General features: G+C 35.8%; 1 protein-coding gene across 10 annotated transcripts in view; it reads left to right on the forward strand.

The window, feature by feature from the left end:
* DMD (dystrophin) overlaps positions 1-24,808 on the forward strand; it is a 1,046,893-nt gene that overhangs the window by 169,303 nt on the left and 852,782 nt on the right. For all 10 annotated transcript variants that reach the window (XM_064706931.1, XM_064706854.1, XM_064706864.1 and 7 more), the window contains exon 2: positions 5,865-5,926. In XM_064706931.1, the coding sequence (XP_064563001.1) occupies positions 5,865-5,926 (62 nt within the window). The remainder of the gene's footprint in view (positions 1-5,864; positions 5,927-24,808) is intronic.

A 24,808-nucleotide genomic window follows, 5' to 3' on the forward strand; every position in this document is an offset into this window, starting at 1 on the left:
TGTCTTCCCCTCACCCCTTCCTCATTTTTCTTTTTTTCCTTCTTGTTCTTTTTGCTGTCCTTGTTGGTTTTGTTTTGTTTCCTTTTTTAATCTTTCCTTCTGTTGCACACTGGCAGTCTGTCATGTTCTTTATCCTTTGTGTTGCTCCTACTTGTTTTTTACATGACATCCATACTGGTCCTCAAAAGCACTCAGTAGTTTTTCTCTAAATAGCTAATTAGTTAGAGTTTAAGAGTGAGACCTAATTTAAACACTTTCAGTGTCTTAAAGAATTAAAAAAAAAAATAGGAAACGTCAGGAAGCAGTTTCCCTAAAACATTGATAATGAGAGAACAATTCCAACTAACATTATAAAATGAGAAAAATAAAAGGTTTCCTCAGCCTGACATTCAGTCTAGGCAAGGTACTTCAGTAGTTCAATCTGCTACACCAAGCTGTCAGTAAAAATCTTGTAGGTTGGGTCTTACAGGTATCCTCTTTTTTGTCCTCTGATCAGTAAATAGCATCCCTCTCTCTGAGTTCCTCTATTTGAAGGAAACAGGGGGAGCAAAATCTTTTTTGTTAGGAATGCACATGTTCATTTCCTAAATTTGCCTTGACTCTTGCCAAACCTTTCTCAGAAAATTTTAGGATTCTATTTTTCATTTTAGTTGTACTTTTTTTTTTTTCTTTAAATCTATATTAATGAGGGCTTCAGTGTTCCATTTCTGCTGAGCATTTGAATAGGTTCATCAGTGTTTTGAAAAGCCTGAGATGGTTTGATTATGGTGATTTGACTCTGGTTCCACAGTAAAGTCTCAAGAGGGCAGCGCAGGGAACAGGGAGTTTTAACAATATTCAGATTAAGTCAACACACTACTCATCAGTGTATTTATAGAAGATGGACAAAGAATTGCATGTTCTGTATTGCCTTACATGAGCAATAGACTTAAATTCTTTGTCTGTCTGTCAAAGCAGCCTATTGTATTTCCTGTCAGCTTGTGAATGTCTTGGATGACCTCAATGACTAAAAATCAAAGCTAGTCCACTCAAATATCATTCTGTCATTGTGTTGCATTGATTTCTTCTTCCCCCCTCAGATAAGCAAGAATGGGAAGGGAACATTTCTCAGCAGCTGTAGTTACTGGCAGGGTATTGTCACAATGTACTGAAAATCTCTAAGAATAGTGAGTCGATGGAGGCAGAGTATCAATAATGTGACTATCTGTGGCCTCTTTTGTTCCTGGTACTCCCACCATTGCTGGCACTCACTCCCACTCACTGAGGAAAATCCTGACCTTTTCTCAATCTGCATTGTTTGGCTGCTGGAAAATCAAATAGCAATTTTGATGGTTTTATTCTCTAAAGTGCAGTGTTCCAATGAACCTGCAGCTGCCATGAATGAGGGAATTGACACCTGCCTTAACACCATTGTTTCAAAGTTTTCACCACTATATGGGAATTCTTGTCTTTCTTTGCTTCCTTTTTCTTTTTTCTTTTATTCCTTTCTTGCTTATAGATTCTGGTTCCAGACAAAACATAACTATTCAATTATTGTTTACCTAACTCAGGGCAATGCTGGATAACAGAATAAAATATCTTCTTCCCCATTTGTGTTCCTGCACCTGTGATGGAATTGCTTACTAAAGGCTGCATAGAATCTATCCCACAACTGAGCCTCCTATCACTGCTGTCTCTGAGTGATTCAAACACTCTACAAATGTCACATCTTCATTGACATGATATGATTTTTTTGTTTATTTGTTTAAAATTGAAGTTTAGAATCTGAGGAGATGGATTGTTTCCCATACTCCTCATGTACCAGTACCATTTTGTTGAATGTCTCCTGACTGTAGAAATTGGGGTGCATTTACTCTAGAGAAGAATTTTCTAAGCCATTTGCATTGGAACACACAACCCAGATCTGTGGAAGGCTGAAGATGCAGTCTTCATGTGGCAGTAGTAAGAGACACTGTGGAGTCGCCATCCTTGGAGATAATAAAAAAACCCACACTCAACAGGGTCCTGTAAAATCCATTCTAGGTGGCCTTGCTTGACTGGGGCACTTGGACCAGATCATGTCCAGAGCTGCCTTACAGCCTCAACCATTCTGTGAGTTAGTGAAAGAAATATTTATTCAGTTGTGTCAAGAGTTGAGAGGTTAAAGATCTTCTAGAAAAAAGGGAAGGATGAAACAAAATGGAAATTTCCTCCTCCCTGCTACATGTTTTCTGTGGGGAGGTGGCTTTTATTATATAAATGGAATGATGTAGTGACATACATAGTGTATGTTTCTGAACCTTGGTTCATTTTGCAATCTTCTTGGTATTTTCCAGATCATATTTTTTAAAAGTATTATTTTTAGTGATTTGTTAACAATTCTGTATACTTTCAGAATAGCATCTAGAGTATATTGGTATTTAAATTTTTTTTTTCCTGTTTACTATTTTTTATTTAATATGTTTGGTAGCATTTGAGGGGGTAGGGTGGTTTGGAAAAATAAGGGTAGTAAAAGGTGCTGTTTACTAAGAGAACACAACATAATGTTGGGAGTTTTCTTGTAGAAGACAGATGGGAATTGCATTGGAGTGGTAGGTTGCGAACATGAGCTGTTAAGTATATTAGGAAAGTTGTATGGTGACCAATTGCCATTATTAATAGCATCTTTGTTCTGTTGAATCATGATTGTTCCTAAGCATCCTCAGTGTGCCACTTGTCTCTATTAGCCTTGCTGCCTGATTAAGTGCCAGAACTGTCCTTTGTCAGATGATTAGCTTCATTAATACTGCACTTTCTCTCTGGGTCATAATTTATTATGAGGCCTAACCTGGACTAATACTTCAAAAGTCAAATATGCAGTTAACTAATCTGAGAGGTTTGCATTCACAGTTTCAAAGCTGGGTGCTCATCAGAACACATCTGTGAATGCATTTCAGTTAAAACAAGATCTGTTCAGTGGTACTAGAGGCTCTAGGGCATGAAAATCAGGTGAATTTTACTGCTCAATATCTTTTTTTCCTGGAAGCGTTTTGTAGACCTCAGAGCATTTATTTTCTGAGTTGATAACCTACAGAAAATGAGGTTAAGCCTAATCTGTTCAAAGACCATCAGTTTGAGAAAAGAATTTTTGCTGTGGGAAGGGATCCCACTGTTATTGCAATAAAGCAATTCAGGATCCATGCACTGTTTAAATCTAACCTGAAGACAGTACACTATTCTGCAATTCTTTCAGCTTGAAAGAAAAGAAATAAACATACCATATTACTCTTTGAAGAGGTGAAGGAATTACCTGGCCTGGCCATTTGATTATTCTTGTCTCACAGTAAAGCACCTCCAAGGACATTCACTGGCTCAGTGCTGAAGGATTTCTTATCAACACAGCATTATGAAAGTGGCAGAGGAGTGTTCTTGGCACGTTTCTGCAGCACCTAGATAAATGTCATTCAGCTTCCACATGGAGCATTCAATCCATAAATCTGGGCTAAGAGAACATCTCTTTGTAAAAATCGTGTTTACAATGGGGAAATCATGCCATGCATAACCAAAAGATTGATTCATTTTTGGGTTAGGAGCTGTCAGTAACAAATTGTTGTGGTATAAACTTGTCAGAGCAAGCACCTAGAGAAGAAAGTGCTTGCAATGATCTCTGTATAAAGATAACAGCCGTGGAATAGGTTTGTGTTTACAAAGCAGCAGAGCATTGCCCAGACTTTGAAGAAGTTTCAAACATTCAGTTTGTGGGGTTGACTCTCATTTTTCTCAGGAGACCCTGGTTTTTGTTAGCACAGTGGACATGAATAATTGGTGACTAGCAGTTAACTTGCATATATCTTTATGGGAAAACAAACAAATAAACAAAAAGCCCTAAAACAAACAAGCCACTCTGCTACTAAATGTGCTATTGCAGCTGCCTGGGGCGGAAAAGCAGAAGTTTGAACAGTTTAAGGAGGTATTTTTGTCTCTTTCCTTTTCCCTGCAAAATATCACATATTCTTGTTTGAACAGTTTAAAAAAGGTGATTTTTTTCTCTTTTTCCTTTCCCTTGCTAAATGCCACATTATTCTTTGAACCCATTTGCATTTGGCAGTTTTAGTGGAGATGATTAAACAGAAGCTGCTATTTATGTGTAATATTTTATATGAAGTTGCTGAAGAAGTTTGTAATATAACATCAGACTGAATATTTATCTTCTACCAACAAAATGTATCTTTCTTCTCTCATCTTCTGTGTACTGCATGAGGCTGGAAGGAAACAAAACTCGTATAATAAACAACTTACAGTCAGCACAGAAAGAACTGTTGCTTGTGGGGAAAAATAAAATTTTTAACAGCTTTAGCATCATGTATTACCAAAAGCATGTGTCTCCTTCACATGCTGTTGCTTTTAGATGAGTCTCTTAACTATTCAAGTATTACTTGCAGCCAAAGGATGAAGCTGACAGCATTATTTGGGATAGATAGCAATAGAATTCTAGAAAGTTTATTGTAGCAAATACTCATATATATTAGTGACAGAAGTTTCTACTTGTACTATTGTGTTGTTTGTTTTTATTTTTTTTTCCTTAAGATCCTCTGAACTCAGAATATGCTCCTTCAAGTGTGCAGTACCTCTTTATAATGCTGTAGTAACTTTGCAAACTAGTATTGTTTTAAGAGTATATTGTATCTTTGAAACTGGAAAACTTTCTGGTAGTAAAGGTATATTTAAAATGATATTGAGGTTTTAAGAACAAAAGATACATTTGTATCAAAAAGATTTATCTTGTCTTGGATCTTTGGACAGGTGGAGGGAGGGAATGCAAAGTAAATTAATTATGCCATGCATTTCTCTTCTAGCTTGTCTATACCTGCCACTCAAATTTAGCTGAATCCATTAATGTTATTAATTGCTATACATTTCAGAAGGGAATTTAATATCCTTTCTTATTTAAGAAGTGTAGAGACTTTTATTGCAAACTAAAAAGCTGCATTGAATGAACTTTATTTTAGTATAAGCATTCTGCATCCTTTTTCCACGTATGCCCTTCAGTTCTAGTTGAGGTTGATTTTATTTTGCCAAGCAAAGAAATCTGTCCTTTATTTTTCAGGGATGATGCCTAATAGATCTTTTTGAGCAAATGGCTACAAATTGTAGTCTGAAATAATTTTTCTCTTTCAACCTATATAAAATACATCAGAACTTTACCTTTATTTGTCCAGTTTCATTCAGTATCAAGATTGTACTTATAACTTAGATAGAGAACTCAAGGCCTAAAATAAATAATCTCCCTCTATAAAGATTTGATATTAAAGAATTGAAAAAGAATTTCATGTATGGCTGAACAAATATATGTGTGGGTTTGTTTTTGTTTTTTTCTTTTTCCACTGAAGGAAAAATAGATAACAATTTGTGACAGGTAAATAGTTGCAAGTTAAAAAAGGCATAAGGCACATCAGGGGCTGCCAATGGAAAGCTATTGTTGGGGTTCAGAAGGTTTCACTTCCTCAAGCGATTTGAAGAGAAGCATATAATGTTATTTCAAGTACATTTCTACTGTAGAAGAATTTTCTGATGCCAAAACCATCAGATGACATGTTTGTGGTTTTTTATACCTATATGAAATTAAAAATTAGAATGGGGTGTTTCAGATCCTACTGCAGTATGTTCTTTTCCAGGAGAAAAGAAACCACAGGATAGGTCAATTTAACTGGGGATACAGACCCTGGCTATGAACGGGACCTGTAGACCTTCAGAATGTGTTGATGCAATTAAAAAAAAAAAAAAATCTTGCCTGTGTTTGAAGTATTATTAGTATTTTACAATAAACCAAAACTGAAACATTAATCAATAATATTGCATTATTTTTTTGAGTAATTCTAATGAAGTACTTTCCTTTTCTCTGGCAGATGAACGGGAAGATGTTCAAAAGAAAACTTTCACAAAATGGATAAATGCGCAGTTTGCTAAGGTAATATATTTATTTACTTATTGATGAAAATAGCTTTTGTATATTAAAAAAAACAACAAAGAAACCTGATATTCCTACAGTGAAGCTTAGTTTTCAATATAACAGTTCCAAGTCTCAGATATTGCTGAAGGCAGTTGATGGATTTATTAGAAAAAGTGCTCAAGCTTTATTTGTTTGACTTCATCAGTGATTGAAATGTAGGAAGCCATCCTTTTCTTAAGGCGTTCTCTGCCTCAATTTACTTCACTTTTTCTCAAACTAGTGATGCACCTGCATTACTCTTTGTTGGATTTCTCTGTTTTGTTTCTAATGTACAAAGGAGCTTCCTCTATTAGACTTGTCTGTTCTTGTTTCTAATTGCAACTTCATCTTTAATAAAACTGGATGGATTGGAGAAGAGCAAAGTCAGAGATAAGAGGTGTAATCCAGTTAAAAATTATGAAAGTAAATTATAATATGTTTTGATATAGTTATTTTTTAGAATGGTAGATCATAAATGGAGTGAGGAAAAATAAGATGAAATAGCTAATTTATTTAAAGCATGCTCTCCTGGTAGTGTATAATGATTTTATTTTTAATACTCAGGAAAAATTCTGCCTGAGCTATTAATTTGCTGAAACTTTTTTTTTTTAATTCCTGGAGGATAATGACTCAAATTTATTTGCCAGTAATAATAAAACAAATCAGTCCTATCATTTGTCATTTTACCAGGCAATAGACAGCAATGAAATAGTAGCTGTGATGTATCTTCTCTTTAGTCTGGTTTTTGATTGTGTCCCATCTGATTCTGCTCATTAAAAAAAGGGGAGTAAGATAATCTGAATACAACCACCATAATGTTGAAGAACCCACCTAGCAGTGTTTTAGATCATTAGGGAGTCCCATAGGCTTTTTCTGTGGTCTAGAGCATTTTCTAGTACTGATTCAAGTGACTTAGCAGCCATTTGTGCTCAGCATCTTTGCATCAGAAATGTCCAGCAATTTGAAGGACTGGATCAGGATGAAATACTGTCCTGAAGAATGAATTATTAGACAACTCTGAAGTGTTATGTTTAGGACAGCAGTAAAACATGAATACAAAAGGAGAGGGGATAGCTGGGCTGGTAATAATGAAGCAAATGAAAGCTCTGGGAGCTGTGTTGAATCACAAATAAAATGAATCCACAACATGGTACTATTGCAGAAAAAAAGGCAACTTTAATATCTTTGTGATAATGGAAGTGCTTCATAGAGGGTGAAAGATGTAATTATTTTATTTTTCCTGGAAAAAGTGAGATTTTAGCTCGAATAATTTGTAATCTTGCTTTTCCATGTATGAATAAGTAGCCACAGCAACCATCATCTGATATAGCCTAATTTGAAATGTATTACCTGTTAGGCCTTTTTATGGTCACAGAAATAGTTGTGGAAAATGAAGAGTAACTGTTTTGCTTCTATATCTAAAGAAAATGTAATACTGCTAGAGCACTGTTTTCTCAGAAATTATTGTTTTATGGAATAGCAAAGTGGCAATTACTGAGGAAACTTGGACCGTCTGCAGAAGAATAACAAGAATTATGAAAAGTTTAGAAAATAGCTATCAATACATGCTTTAAATGTTAGGTTTGACTCATTCATCTGAAAGATCTAGGGGCCATTCCTCCAATTCTAATTTTTTAAAGTGTAGTTTAATGGTGTTTAGGTACTTTTTACTTGAGTTGTATAACGTTATTTTTAGTTGCATGTGAAAATGCATTTGTAAACATATATTTGTAAAAGTGTTAATCTCTCTCTACTTCATTTGGGTTCTGAGAAAAACCTCCTAAACATTATGATTGAAGTTTTTCTTTGCCTGAAGCATGACCTGGGTTTTTTGGACAGGATGTTCTTATTTCAGCTATCAAAAAAATGATTGATCTTTAAATCTTGAAGAAATTACTTCTTTCTGGGCTTTTTAGGACAGAAATTCACGAGGTCTTGCTGTATAGTCTCAGGACAATGTTTCTCCCTCTTCTAACAGCTCAGAGAGGTGGCCTTCAATACATGAGGGTGGATTTCCATGTAAAAACTAGTTTATCCCTCTTCTCCTGACTTGTTTGCAGTGGTTCAAATCCATCTCTGTTTCTAGCTGAGGAATCGATTTCAGTTAGCAGGCTACTGCTTCTTAGTGATTTCTCATCATTGTTAGCTTTGTAAAAGTGCTAAATGAATTACTTTCATTGCAGAATTGCTTTTTATTCAATCCTATGTAGTTCTAGGGGTGCTGTCTTGAGTAGATTAGCCTACAGGGTTGGATTTAAGACAGAGAAGTGTATGACATCAATAATTTCTCTTATTTGTGAAAAGTGAAATCCAGGTCACTAATTAACTGTAAAATATTTAGGTTTAAATGAAATTGTTAGGTAATTCTCTCTCATCACTACTTTACATATGCAAAACCCCCCATTTTTATATAGTCAAAATAAAACCCACTTCTAAATATTCTAAATCTTTATTTTTGTTGGGTATATAGTGTATTTCTCCCCAAAGAGCTACATTATTTTCCTAAAAGTTCAGTGTCTAGAGCACCTGTGTCTCAGTGCATTTATTCTTGGACCAAGCTTTCAAAACACTCAGATTTGCAATTTGTTTCACATAACTTGTGATGTAAATACAAATAATGCTTTTAAATATGGGAAGTAAAGAATTGAAAAAAAAAATTTCTAATTTATGTGCCATCAGCATAAGTTCAGAGCCCACATATAATTTTTAGCTGTGGGGGAGGAGAGTTGTCCTTCCTCTGGCCATGCTCACTGTGACATTCATCATGGATCATGTGGAGCTACATTTCTCAGATGCCTCAAGTTTAGCAGTGAAGTCTGATACCTCTTAGCTGTGGAATCAAATCCATATCATGAAATCCATAAAAAACTTTCAGCCACACAATCCTGACAGTTTTCTGTCTGAGATGTGCAGAACCTAAAACCTCTGGAGTGTTACCAAGAAGTCTGTGGAAGGGCATCTAGGAAAAGATGGCAGAAACGTCACTAGTATTTTAATTGCTATGAGTGGGGCTGTGTTTCTCTTCAGGCTTTTTTTAGCAAGTTGGGTAGGGTGCTCTAAATCAAAACAGTGGGGAAAATAAATTTTGCAGGTCCCTCATACAGTTGCTCAAAAGGGCAGGTTTCTCTCTAATTCTTACTTCTTTTGCTAGCCAGAAAATGGATTATGCAGAAAATCTGGGTCTTGAAAATTACAGTATTTGACTCATCTATAAGAAAATCAAAGTTTCAGTAGGAAGGGCCAAAAGTTGGCATTCAGTGTTTGTGAGATAAACTAGTACATTTAAAGCATAAGAGAAATGGGAGAAGGTAATCCAAGAGACCTCTCTTTTCCCCTTTGCAATCATAGACATGGGGTGTGACTTTCCTGAGTGAACCTTCTTGGTTTACCATCTAAATGGCATGCAGTAAGTTAAAGCTTAAAGCATTTTTTAAAATGTGGAACATAATAATTTAGTATCATTTTATTCAGAAAGATTTTTTTTTTTTTGACCTCAGATGAAGTTTATTTATAAAATAATGAAGTTCTGCAGGGTGCACATAATGATATTAAAGGAAAGTATTATAACCTAGTTTTTAATAATAGAACTGTAATTAGAGCTCCCACTAGAGATTTGTCTGGTCCTGGCTATGACAGTTTTTTCTCAGATACCAACTTTTAAAATTTGGTATAACTGAAATCCTGAACTATGTGTTTTGGGAGAATGCAAATCTGTCACAGTCCTGCAAGTGTGACAGCTCTCAGCTGAGACTTGGGAACAGACACACTGTTACCTTAACAGTGCCTGTACCCCATTATAAATTATTTTATGTTGCTTCACATTTTGTCTCATTCATTGTATAACAGGCTTCAAAACAAAAAGTGCTACTGGAGATGGGAGTTCTCTTTACTTGCATACAGGAAAAAACTTGTATATACCAACTAATTCTATACGGAAAACATTAAAGTTCCAGAAAAAAAAAAAGTTAAAATAAAAAGGTAAATGATAAAAAAGCAATTCCCAACCCTAAAAACAAAAGAGTAAATGTCTTTGACTAAAGAAATATGGACAATTTTTTGTTCCCTAATTATAGAGTGTCTCAAATTGCTGACAACTTTAATGTCAGCTGTAGACACATCTTGTTAGTACAGAGGAGAACATGAGCTAATAATGGTAAATTTTGGCAGTTTGAATTTTAGGGTATACCCTTATGGTTAGCTTGAAGTCAAAGCTTAACCTGTAAGTGGGTTTGATAATAGTTTGTGAAGGAGGTTTCAGTGTTTTAATCTATGATAGCAAATAACAGATGTTGATAAAATCACTTGCAAGTTCAGAGGTTTAAGTAGGTTTTCCACATTTCTGCTACAAAAGAATAGAAAGTTCCACTACAGCGTCAAGGAAGACATAATATATGACAGTGTATTTTTTAAGGTAAACACTGTAATGATTAATCTCTAACTGGTAGGAACAAGTGGCAGAAAATAAAGCACATTATGTTTGGGGAGGGAAAAATGTGGATAATTTTTTATGGTTACTTTAACTCATGCTTGGATTTTCTTCCTTTTGCTATTGAAGAATCAGAATATGAAAACAGATTAATAGGTTACCAAATGTTGCATTACTTAGCTTTATGGAAAACCAAGATCATTCAACAGTTCTCCTTTTGGTGGAGAATTTAAGTTGTGAAAAGTGGCACCTTTTTATGGGCAGATGGAAACATTATATTGCAGTTCTTTGTGTGGTGACTATGGAATTAGATTCCATTCTTGTGTGATGAAGAAACACACAGTAATGATGCAACCTGTGCCAAAAAAAGTAAGGTTGACAGTTTCATTTAAAATATATGTGGCTAGTAAATAATAGTCAGCAAAATTAAATATACCTCTTAATAATGAAATGGTTTAGAATAGCAACTAAATTGTTCAGTCAGGTGTTATATGCAGGGATAAAGGGAACACACAAGAGGGCATTGCTCACAGGTTTAGTCAAACGGCACAGCAGTTAAAACAATTTAATTACCTAGGGTGTTTATGTGGCTTATATCATGGCAGGTGTGGTGATGGTCTCAGTTCTTTTCACCTTCTTGAGCTCATGGACAAGCTGAAATACACATTATTCAAGACTCTTTAGTGGTCCCTTGTTATTGTGGATGAAGTGCCTTCTGCACATCAGCCACCAGGAATGACTGACATACATGCACGGTTTGCTGGTCTTCTGAGGAGGTGTGTCAGACAGCTGAGGTCCAGAGAGACAGCCCTGCCATAAGGCTGGCATCCAATATAGAAATTTGCAGTGCTGCATTTGCTGACACACTTGCTCAGTTTTCCATGCTATCACTCACAATGACTTCAAATTAAAATAAATTTTAAAAGTGACTCACAGAAAGGTGATTTCTGTGCAGGCTCTGGGATGGGAGTAACTGAGTGAAGTTCTGTGGAGAAGACAAGAATAGTCTCATTTGTCAACTTTTTAAAGACTCTGCTTCTGTGGAGACTTTTTTATCCCTGTGAATAATCTGTCTTTAGCCATATTTCTGGACAAGAATTAATAACCAAGTAGAGGAGCTGAAGGGAGGGATGGAATTGGCAACAAATCACAAAAACACAGATTAAAATGTTCAATATTAGCTCTCTCCAAACTGCTTTCTTGACAGCTAACCTATATGTCAAATGAAGACAGCTGCTTAGATGAGTGGATGACTGGTAGGAAAATTAGAATTAAATCCTATACTCTGAGATTCTGATCAGTGTGCTCAAGCTGCACTGATGTCTGCTGGTGTGTTATATTTTCTGGAATCAGAACAGTAGTTGCATATGCATGTCTATGAGACCAGAAAAGATCCCTAGTTGTTCCAGGTGATGAAAGCTATCAGTAGGGTGTGCTGGTGCTGTAGAATTTCAGGTTTAGAACTGAGTTCCAGAGGGTGCATCAGTGTTGGCTTTGCAGAACAAATCTTTGCGTCATTGTAGAGAAGTTCAGAGAAGTTTGTTTGGGTAGCTGTGGTGCTTTAGCTGTTTACAGAAAACTTAGTGACTGCACAAATGCCTGTTGGAAAAAAAAAAGATAAATACAAGTTTGCTGAGCTCCAGGTTGCCATTAGATTATTAGAGTTCTGCTGAATTTCACCAGAAAGAAATTTGTGCTCTGTTCATCTAAGGAGCACTAATTTGGAGATACATGCAAAGAAGGATCAGGTATCACATTTAATAACATTGATTTTAGGGCAAACAAAATATGGACTGTTTGTAAAATTTTGAAATTGTATCTGTGCTAAAACCTCTATCAGTTCATTAAAGTTCACACATTAAAAATTAGTATGGTAGCTGTTAGCTCAGTTCATTAATTAAACATGAAAAATACCTTGTGAGCAGCCTCAGAATTTTGTTTTTCTTTTGAAGGAAAACTCTCAGAAAACCTGATAGACTTAAAATTGTATAATTTGTGATAAATCTAAAAAAAATATTTGTTGGTAGTATTTGTTGTTGGTTAGAGACTATGATGGATATTTATTCATCCTAAGTACCTAATTACTCTGTTTGATGTCTGTTCCCAGCCTTTCTAAGTGCTACAGTAAAAGTGATGAGAAAGAACAGCTTCCTAATGTGGAAGCCCAATTATTTGCCGCAGCATGGCAAATAACCAGAGCTCTCATGGAAATTTAATAGTTCTTAATTTTGAGTTGCAGCTCTGCATGATCAACACTACCCTTGGGACACATCCTGTTTTAAAATCCCAGACTTTCTTGTGCCAATAACCTTTTTATAATACATCTTGCAAGGACACACCAAAGGCCCATCATTTCCATTCTCTATCGTTAAAGAAAAAGCTTTTGAAACCAAATGATGTTTAAACCTAGTGTAGAAAACACATTTGCATTGCTAAGTGTAAAGAAGTTTTTTTTTCTGGATATCTCCAGAATACATAAGGAAGTATTAGGCAATACACATACTCAGAATAATTTACATTGATCCATATCTATATCATAACCCATTAGTTCTATATTCTGCATATTTTCTTAGGATGCAGTAAAATATTAAATTGCTATTTAAATACTTATTATGCTTCATTTAAATTACCTTTGGAACAAATTTTACTAAAAATATTTTCACTGTACTTTTTAAGATAATATAAATGGCAATACTGCTACATATTTTACTTAGAAGTTCATTCTGAAACTTGTGCTATCTATTAATATATTTTCGTAGCTTTTTTAATATACCAAATAATTTGTCATGAACAGAACATTACTAATAATGACATTATTGACTTTTTATAATTTGTTTAAAAAACAATCTTTTAGCTTATTAGTGGTAAAATACCTAGAAAGTATCTCTCTTAAGTAATCAGTTTATTATTTATAAATATTTAATTTTGCCCCGTGTAGGGGCCTGAGTGCTGGATAGAGATTTTCTTTTATCACTTCCTGTGAGAGCAAGGAGCACCAGCAGGTGTGGGGTGTCACAATGCAGCACAACAAAACCAAAGTAGTATTTAAGAGGGAGGATTTATCTTTTTTTCTGGTTCTTGGTAACATCAGAAGCCTGAGCCTCATGACCCACTGTGGCTGTCACCCAGCTGGAGATGCTGTGCAAATTGTTGGTAGAGAAAAGAACTCTTTTACTAAAAAGCTAGAAAGGAGAAAAATAGGTTTTGGTTTGGCTTCAAAGTCACAAAGATGGATGTTTGACATTAACAAAAAGCAAATCAAAATATCTCTATATTGGTTGTGGATGCATTTTAGGGCATTATTTAAATTAATGTTCAGACAGAGAAGATTTTTTTCTGTGTGTCTGAAGGGAAGGGATTTTCTAAAATTTCTCCTCTAGAACATTCTCCCATTAACAGGAGACTTTACAACTTTGCCTATTGCAGGGTTTTTTCTTCCCTCCAAAATGTCTAAATGATTGCAGTTTAACAAGACAGCTTTTGGAGAGCAGACTAATTTTCACTTTGATGATAAGTGAAACTTCCCCTTCCACCTCATTATCTGCAAATCTTTTGGTGGAGCTGAGGCTGCTGGCTGTGTATCTCAAAAGACCTTTTTCTTGCGAGTGAGGCTGCCTTCTGTCTGCTCCCATGACTGTACAAGCACTGACATGTTTCCTCTGCTTTGCCTTAGTGGGCATAAATTCAAAACTAGCTACAGTTCAGGAGCAGCTTCTCCATGGGGAAAATGGGCTCTTTCTCCAGCACAACTATGCCCACCTCCAATCCCATTCCCTAGCTCTGGTGCCACACACATCCTGCCCCTGAGCAGCAGCCCTTGGAGGAAATCCCCATTAAACAGAGAGAATTAAATCTGTCACTGCTGCAGTAGGACCACAGAAGATTGTGAAGATATTCTCAGTATCTTTTGGCTTTTTGCATGTGCAAAGGTTATGTTACTTCTCCAAATTAAATTTTAAGGCTTAAAATGTTGTCCACAAAAATGACTCCCCTTCTAACACCTGTGCACATGTATTATCTGAAACAATGATCATCTGCATGACAAAATACTTTCACCATTAGAAATATCTGAGTACAGACTACATTTTAAAGACTTCTAAGATGATGCAGCATTGTATAATGAAATCTGAAATTTCTGAGTGAATTAGTAAAATTAGGGGACTAAAATATATGAATTTTTATTATATTAAATTTTTTTGGCTTTGTGTTCCTGTTTTTATAGACTCTTGTAGAATTGCAAGTGCTTCCCTGAAATGTGTCAGATGTGCCAAGTGAGCAAAGTAATCACCACTGCTGGCAATAGAGGGCACTAGACTTTCATTTGCAATATGTTTTATCAAGGGAAAAAATAATCAAGTTATGTCTATTGAGACCTTTCATCTTTTCCTCCTCACATTTGGCCTTGCACGTCCTAGATTTCTATTCAAACTGTCATCCTTTTTTGTTACAGTTTAGTTAAAAATACATTAATCTAAATAAAATTTTTCACTTGAAGTTATTATTGTATCTGTATCTTGAGAGAGGAATAGGAACAAGCTAAATATAGCACTACAATATTGGTCTCAGTGGTGCATATGTCAGCTTGTGAATTTGTAAACATTTACAAATTTGCATGATTGTTGCTGGCAGTAGACATCATCATTTCCGTGCTCAGAATTCATTACTATTACATCTAATCATCTTCAGAATCTCCAAAGCAAAACTCTCCATGCAGACAAATAAGACTTTAGTGGATTCACATTATATTTTGGAAGTTCAAAAATAAAATCAGGAGAAAGAAACAATTTTTGAGTGATTGTCCACATTTGTCTGAATGTTAGGGAAACTTAGTGATGCTGAAGCAAATAATATTGACCATTTTTCCTAACTGGAAAAGATTAATCACATCTCTCAGGATCAATGTAGGGAGTAGAAGAGCAGGTGCAAGCTTGTACATTTAGGACTGGTGGATCTCTCTCCCCTGATCTTTCTGCATCACATAAACAGATCCAGCATCTGTCCTTGTGTCAGTGCCACATCCTGTTAGTCAGTGGAGCTGAGAGCAAGGGACAAACTTGTCACCAGCCCAGCTCCTCACCTGTACCCCTGGGGCAGGACCTGCAGTGGCTCCTGCCCTCCCCTGATGCTCTGTACCCTCCCTAAACCCCCTCTGCCTCAGACAGTGGGTGCAATTTGTGCCTCTCACACATATATCCTTTCTTACAGTCTGTCTTTGACATCAGGAGGTTTGGCAATTCCTCCCATGTGTTTAAATGCATAAAACATTTTTTAAAAGTATGCCTTAGGGGTAGTAAAACTGCCAGGCAACCCAAAACTAAGAAAACTCTTCAAACCACAAAGTATTTAGTTTTGGGCAGACCACATCAGTGTTACAGATTACATTTTTGGGTGTTGATGTATCAGTGTTGGTGATGATGAGATGACCACCCCAGTTCAGTAAGCAGTTGTATTGTTGTGTATTATTTTTTAAATTATATTTTGAGGTATCTGTGTTGTGTACAAAGACTTTCAGTTCCTTCAAAAGGTCTGCTGATGGATGTGATATTACAACTTGATCAAATGCAACTTCTATTGATGTTAATTTCTTTAAACCATTGACTATATTTTAGGTCCTACTTGCCATGAAGAAGTAACATTATGAAAGATGATCTTACTAAGAAACAATAATCTTATTTTTAAGTGGTTGCAAATAACTGTGTATGTAGAAGACTTTTCATATTTGCCTTTTACATAGGAAGTGGCTCCATCAGATTTTAGGAATGTTTCTGGACTAACAGTTCAAGAATATCTGTTATTTTTATTGCTGCTTTCCTCCACTGTTTCTCTGACCTTATGTTCAGGAGTTCTGAAGGGAAAAAAACTGTCACCCTGCACATGATAGCTGCAGGTATTTATCAACAGCAGTGGCAAAATTGACATAGACACCCTATTTGGTTTTTGCTTAGAGAATTATTAAAGCAGCTTTATTATTATTATTAAAGTTATTTTTTAAAAGTCCTCTTTTCCCTGCTCTGGTACATCTTTTTCCCCCTGTGTTTTTGTATCCCAGGCTTATTAAATATTGATGCTCATATCAATGACTTTGCTGTACTTCCACTTTTTTCAATGATGTACATGACAGGTGTTATTGCACAGGATAGCCATTTTTCTCTTCTATTTGCTTTTCACTGTGTGTTTGATTGATTTGTCAGTTTAAGCCCATCACATTTAAATCCTGCCAATATTAGTGTGAGAGCATATATTGCTGACTTAAAAACAGGATGCTTTTTGTATGCCCAAGTACTTGGTTTTAGTTCTATTGAAACTATGATTTTATGGGAAAAGGATGAAACAAGCAATTTCTTCTGTTCAGTCTGGTACAGTTTCAAACATATACAAAAATAAGTTCATATAAAATATACATATATGTGTGTGTCTTTACTCTATATCCTAAACTATTGGTAACAATAATATCCTTTACATTAAAATAAAACCCCAACAAACAAACCCTGACATGACTTAATGAGAATAGTAATAATGAATTGTAATAAGTTGTAATTCCACTTGGAATTCTATTGAAAGCTGTAAGTATTGGCCAAGACACGGGTAAGCACTGTTCTGAAAACATATTAAATGAGACTGTTCTCTTTTTTTTTTTTTTTTTTTTGGCCTATTCTTTGGTTGCAGGATGAAACAATCTATGAGGCTGTGTCTGTGCATGAAAGAATCAATGAATGTTTTTTTTATCTAATAACTGAGTCCTTAATTTATAAAAAAATATATTATGGCAATTTTCAAAAGTTTTTTTTTTTTTTTCCTTTTCTCTGTAGTCAACAATCATATGAAAATTGGCATTTTAAGTCAAGAACTGTTTTTCTGTGGGGAAAAAAATCATCTAAAGACCCATTTGGCATTTTGTACAAGGAACTCGGGCATGAGACATATGATGCAATCAGGTGTAAGCAACACAGTTTATCACCACAGGTAGAAACAGGGTTCCATTACAGGATTGTATTCCATTACTGCATGAAACATTAAAAATCCCTACTTAGAAAGATGAAAGGTTATCTTGCCACCCTCATAGCAATGACTAAAGTATTGAGGAAGTTCAGGCAAAATGCGCTGAAAATATCCCAATCACCTTCTCACAGAATTTTTAAATGCTGTGTTTGCGCAAGATATAAAACTTAAAGGGAGCCATTCTTAAGGCAGCTGGTCAGAGTGCACAGAGGGAGGAAAGGCAAGTCTTGATTCAGCTATGGGCAATACACAGGGCTTGTAGACAGCAAGGTTTTTTATAGTTCTGACACATATGCGTTAAGTGGTGTCCTTGTAGAACATATCAAGACAAATGATAATATGTAAGGTCAGAAACAGGAGCTACACTGAAAAGAAGATGAGGAAGGAACTCAGAAGAAGAAGGGATTGCACCTATTAAGGTGAATCACAATCTCCTTACATAAGGTTATCAAATATGCTGTTTACCATCTCATCTCATGCTTTTGAATAGTTAAGCAGCATCCAAACAGTTAATTCTCATATTTTTTTCCTATGGGAAAGAACCTAGTACCTGTTTCTTTTGACATTTTTTGATATTTTAATTTCTACTTAAATAAGCAAGCATTTGAGTTGGTCTATGCAGTCTGTACTGATTATTCAGTTATTCACTCAGGATAATTTAGTGTTTGTATTGTCACCTATTTCTGTGAAAGAAATTATAGAATCACTAAGGCTGAAAAAGCCCAACTTTTGATCTTTTTTGCACTACCATTTCACCTAGACTATATACTTAGTGCGACATCCAGTCATTTCCTGAACACTTCCAGGGATGGTGACTCCACCACTTCCTTGGGCAGCTTGTTACAATGCTTGACAGCTCATTCAGTGAAAAAAGTTTCAGAGAGCAATAAGGTCTTTTCTCCAGGATGAACATGCACAACTCCCCCAGACCCTTCTTCAGCTCTGTTACACTTCTCTGGGCTCCAATACCTCAATGTCTTTCTTGTAGTGAGGGGCCCAGAACTGGTCATGGCACTTGGAAAGTGACCTCACCAGTGTCAAGTACAGAGGGGCCATCACTGCCCTGGTCCTGCTGGCCACACTATTTTTGATACAGAAAATGTCAGATATTAGTTTAGTATACTATATTAAGAGATTATACTATATTATATCCTATAGTGCACCATATGTATATTTACTACAGTATACCATACTAAAAGAGTAAAGTTTAAGTAATGCATCTCCTAGCAGCAGTTAGAGCTGAAGAATATGCTTATGAAGTGAGAATTATATGAAAACATGGAAAACAGGAAAAAATGTCTCTAGAAAGTTGCAATTAAAGCAATCAGTGAAGCATTTTTTCCCCTAGGTCACAAGCACTAAATAAGTCAGGGATCTAGATGAGAGCTGGCTGCTAGATGATCAGGTTGTAAAGGGTGTGTGTTGCAGGCCAATAAAATGCTGCACCTTTAACTACTTTGCAGAGAAGCTGATGGATTAATTGGATAATAACTAATAAAAGCCATCTGGAGCTACACTATCCTTTATCACATTGAGCAATATTCCACTTTTTGTCATATATCTTACTAGTAATGTCTTAATCATACAAAACATCCATCTTGCCTAATATGATGACTGCGTTCATAGTCATGAAAACACAAATCACTCTGGCACATTAATTCGCTGACCTGCTACAGACCCCCACAGCATGTTCAGCCACCAGGGACAGTGAGCAGTCAGGGCTTCAGGGTCTCCCATGGGGCCCAAGAGAATGGGATGAGGGTGCTGGTCGGGTGGTGTTTGGGGAATTAGTGATCCCAAGATCTTTGCAAGCCAGACCGGGCTCTGCATACCAATATTTCACGTTGGAGGCTGTCTCCACCCATGTTCTCCTCTCCAAATGACCTGCCACATCTAGTCTTAATTGTGATGATCGCTGGCCTAGGGATGCCATGGATCTCTCAATCAAATATTTCCTCTTTCATCTTTTTTTTGGTCAAGTTGTCATTGGTTTTCACCAGACAGTGTGTTTCTGAAATAAACAGATCACCTTAAAAGCCAAGAGCAGTTTTTGTTTTGTCCCTTGCCATCAAGCTCTGGTTTGCGCAATTGTCTGGGGCGAAGTGGAAGTGGAAAGGGAAGGCTGTGCATGCTCTCCAAAGGAGCATTCATGGAAATTTGGGCAATGGCTTACTAATAAACTATTTTTTCCTGTATTCCTTACTGCCAGGGAACTTTGAAAGCCTTCTGCAATAATTCCTTCCTTCACACAGTGTGATTCTGAGCATCTCTCTTGATTTCAGTGGCACTAGAATTCACCTCTTATAATAGAAATAATATTGCAGTAAGCAATGGTTCAGAATACACATAACTATAAACTTTAAGCCATCAATTGTTTAGTACTCTGTGATTTCAACCTTGTATCCAGAGGAGGATGCTAATATTGGTAATACTTTAAACTAGTTTGTCTATTTCTCTTTCTGCCAGAAATGCTTCAAATTACTAGACATGGAGATCCATCTGATATAACGGAGAAGAGTCAGTATAGTTTTCAAAGTCATGCCTCATAATTGCATTGCATCTTCAAAAGATTATAAGATGAATACATAAGTATGACTGAAACACAAAAAAGTGTGTATCTGTAAATATTTTTTTTCTTTCAAAAAGACAAAATTAAAAAGATCTTATGTTTCACAAAGCTGCTGTAAGAAAAGGACAGAAATGAGGTCATTTTACACAACAGAGGGAAGCTAGCAGTGGGGTTGAATGCAAACTTCTATTGAGCTGATGATTATCAGGTAAAGGGATGTGGCAAAACTACTGATGGTTCAGAATCATTAGGTCAGACAGAAACAACCAAAAGCTTGAAGAGGGATTTCATCATACTGGATGTCAAGGTGATTGAATGACATTTGATATTTAATATTTGTTTGCATAAAGAAAAAAAACTTAAATATGTAAAACTTATATTACTTCTTCCTTTGTGCATTTTATATGCCCTGAATGAGACTTCACCACGCAGAGCTGTTTTCAGTGACTGTCATATATGTCTCCGTGAAGTTTAAAAAATGTTTTCTTTTTTTTTTTTTTGGATTTAGATTACATCAGCAAGAAATCTAAGCCCATACTGAATTTTCTGAGCATTAAGGAACAGAAGCTTTCTTGGGAAATTTCTAATCATGGAAATTAGGGCATTATTTAGAAGCACTGTGCCATTTTATACTTGTGCTATCCTTATACTCTTTTCTTAAGGAGAACAGGCCACTATCAGAGTTGTATGAACCTAGAAGAGCCCTTGGTTTGCCCAGAATAGCAATTCTTATTTTACCCTCTTATAATAATTTCATGCTAATTATGCATTAGAATATTCAAGATTATTTTTTTCCAGGAAATGACAATCACTTCCCATAGTGAGATATTAATGGCACCACATTTAGCATAACATAAAAATGGCCCTCATAGGCACAGAAATAGTAATCCAAAATCTGGAGGCTGTGTTGAGACTCCATCTGTGACAGAGGGATGAACACACCCACCCAGCGCACTTTTGGGCAGTGAGGGAATTCGATGTGTTAGCAGCGAGGGGAGCCCAGAGGACAAATACATTTATCTCCACAAAATGTCCAGCTACCAAGTGGCTGGGCCAGCAACTGGTGTGTGGTGATTTATCTCCTTCAACTGGCCCAGCCCCAAAGCCATTTGCACGCCACCTCGTTTCTGGCAATCACCCCACTCTCTGATATCCAACCCAAATATGTAGGAAAGCCATTGTCTCTTTCAGAGAAATGGAAGATGGATAAACTGTATAAACTTTGACTAAATATGCCCAAATGCTTCATAAAAATCCATCAGTGGAAGGAAAAACAAAGAGTGGTTGCAGGGAATAAAGTTAAACCATAAAAGCAGAAATTACTTTCTGCATGAAAATGCACCAAACTGTTCTCCTTGAGAATCTGGGATGGTGAAGTTGCCTTTTTGAAATTAATTTTCTAATTTTCACATAAAAATCCTATGTTGAATGTGATTTAAAGAAAAAAAAGGTTGACTACGAGACACTGTGACTCTTACATTTTGTTTGTTGTTAGAGTAGATGCTTTTTATTAACACCTCACAAAATAATGCAAATACACTTGAAAACCTCCACACTTCAGAGCCCTAAGCTATATTTTGACCTTCTATATCACACAAAGCTATTCAGTTAGTTTTTCCCATTAGCCAAAGGGGGGAAGCTAGTGTTAAACAACTTTATTTTTAATATTATGTTTTCATAGTTGATTGAAGATGTATTCAGTTTGTGGATTGGCAATAAACATATGTGTAGAAGGTCAAGGAGATTACAAATATGTTTTAAATCCTATGTTTCCCAGTTTTATAAGACTATGAGCAAAATGGCTTAATAGAAAAAATGCATTCTGTTTATGCCATTCCTTTACCTCTAAAGAAGAAAAACATTTAATAGTTCTCTACCCCTTTTCACTTAGCTGCAATTTCCTCTTCAAATTATCTAGGTCACTTAGGCCCACTTATCATTTACCTATTTTTAGCTTGCTAGTTGTCTCCTAGTCCTGGAGAATTATCCTGTTGGCAATTAAATTTCCTGACACTTTTTTTTCCCCCTTTCTCTCTGTAGACTGAGCATATTTGAGGTGTACCAGCATAAAGTAATGTTGGTCACTGAAAGGGTCACATTTACAGCCATCTGTAATTTTTCTTGAGAATTTTTCTTTAGTAGTGGTTTTAATTTTTCTGTTTGTTTGATTCTTGGAAGAAGAATTTGAGAGCAGAGAATGTGATAAGGAGAAGTAAGCCTGTCTTGAAAATACAGGTTCACAGGTCTCCCCTGCTGAAAATTTAGACAAATTATGATGAACCTGTGTGTATGTATTTTCCTTTCTAACAACATGTCTGCTTATTACATGAGGTGCAGACACAACTCTGCTGTCTCCAAGTGTGGATTTTGATGAATTAGTCAGTGGGGCACAATTAAGAAACCTCTGAGCTTGGGTTGGTCGTAGTAAAGATGGAAATCAAAGCTGTGTAGCTTCTTCATGTGCAATCGAGTCATGAGGCACCATATGGCTCAACACAGCTGTGCCCAAAGCTGCCCTCCTGGAATGTGGCATTGGGAGGCTGTAATATCATTTTCTAGTTGCACAGACAGAGCCAAACACAACCAGCACGAAGCTTTGGTTATGATTTTGGATATGGCTTTCATGTCTATGTGGAGCAAATGCATAGTACCCAGCCCTGGGTGTGTGACATTGCCTAGGTAGGCAGAAGCGAGCAAGCTGCTCTTCCTCAGATTTCCATACAGAGGAACAGAGGAGTTAGGTGAATGTTATATTTTAGAGGGAATTGGTTATTCTGAAAGCTTATGGTAATTATGGCAATATAAGGAAATTAAAGTAGGAATCTTCTCTTTTGCTACTAACTGCCAGTGAAGAATGCATTATTATGTAATTATCTAAATGTTTGCATTGCTGATGAATACACTGGTGGCAGAATATGATCTTGTGCATCCATGAATTTGCCTTTAATTATAAACAGACTGAATGCACGAGCAGTGTAATTTAACATTCTTTTCTCTATAAAAATGTTCCATAAATGTTAATACTTTCATTGGCATCACACACCTCATCTAAATGAAAAACTGTCATTTGTTGTTGCATCTCTTATCTACAAGTGATAGTGGGACAATTTGTGAAAGCAATTGAAATTTTAACAATAAGCATATATGAAATTTTGTGCCATTTAAAAATCTATATCATAATCTGAAATCACACTTTAAAAATATAGGAAGAGAAAGGATGTATTGCATAGATGGTTTGCTCTGTAACTGATGCAGGGGAGACATGTCTACCTATGTATCTATTGATACAGATACATAGAAATATATATGTGTGTGTATATATATATATGGATTATATATAAACCTCTCAAAATGAGTGGAAATCTGTGAAAAGTAGTCCCTCTATTTACTAGCATCTCCCATAATAATGTTAAATAACTTTTCTCCCCTCTGTAGAATCAATAAATTCTGATGATCATGGCACAGTTCACATTTTGGAAAAAAAAAAAAAAGAGGATGATTTAGTATTTTGTGATGCTGCAATTTGCTTTTAGGTTGACATATTCTGTTCCAAACACTTTTAAGATGCTTGGTATACTTCAAGGTACAAAGCAGCTCATGAATCTTAAAATATAGTGGGTCATTGTTTCAAGCAGTTGTTTCATATACCCTTTTTATGTGAGCTATAATATGGGAGAGATAAATTTGGAATCTGATACCTGATGAAAAGTAATTCCAACATAGAAATAGTCAAATTTTGTTATCTTATTTAAGGTGAAATATTCATAAATATATTAAATAACTCCAGCTACTGAAAGGAGAAAAAGGAAAACTTTTTAGGAGAAAAAGGGAAAAACCAAGAAGACTACAACCAAATACAACTTGATTTAATACCGGTCCTGCAAGTGTACTTACTTTGTAAGAGGTCTTTGCAGGTAATAAAAGGCAGAATATGGTTTAGGATTTTAAAGTGTATTACAATATTTATTTGTATTTTTTCCTTTAATTCCATTAATTAGGTCTCTCAGTTATATTCTCTCTCACATGAGCAAATGCTTCTCAGTTATATTGACAGTGACTTTTGCCTATGATGAGCCTGTGTGCTGAGACCTGCAGTTCATTGTGAAACTTATTGATGAGGTATTCTGAGCTTGCCTATGAAATAACAGTAGTTGCTGAACTTAATTTCTGTTCAGGCTGTAAGAAAACAATTTAGATGCTCATCATAAAGATGTGAAGAATTGTATTTGAAAGTGTTCAGGAATTGACCCAAAGGAGGAAAGCTTAAGTGGTCCTGACTGCACAGAAGTACCTTCTAAAACAGAAAAAGGAGCTAGAAAATTTCTTGGCATATACATTAAATATGAAAACATATGTGTGTCCCTAAACCCTGGTTGAAATACTGGAGAAGCTGAGAAGTCATGGTGATAAATACAATCTAAAAATGTGATTTAATATTGTGTCTGAAATTTTTGTATCCAGTTTATATAAGATCTCAAATGGACTTAACCCCTATTTTCCTAGGACAGAACTTCAGTGGTGCCTCCAGACCTTGCAGAGCAACAGTGTGGATTGAGACCCCTAGAGAGATTTAACAGATGTGTTTTGTTCTGTTTTTTTGTTGTTGTGGCTTTGTTTTCCTTTTTTTGAGGACCACGGGATTGTAGTATGAAATTAGCTGTCATGCTCAGAGGATGTGAGCAAAGTCAGGTATATTTTTCTGCCAGTTACAGAAGCAGTCAATATTTGGGTCCCAACAGCATTGTAATTAGAACAAAACATGACATATGATCTGAATAAAATAATAAAGTAGTGAGAAATGATGTGAAGCACTTCAAAAAGAATAAAAAATTGAAGAACAGTCTAGTCCTGTGCAAAATTAGATGTT

This window comes from Zonotrichia leucophrys, chromosome 1 (genome assembly GCF_028769735.1).
Source record: "Zonotrichia leucophrys gambelii isolate GWCS_2022_RI chromosome 1, RI_Zleu_2.0, whole genome shotgun sequence".
Classification (NCBI taxonomy): domain Eukaryota; kingdom Metazoa; phylum Chordata; class Aves; order Passeriformes; family Passerellidae; genus Zonotrichia; species Zonotrichia leucophrys.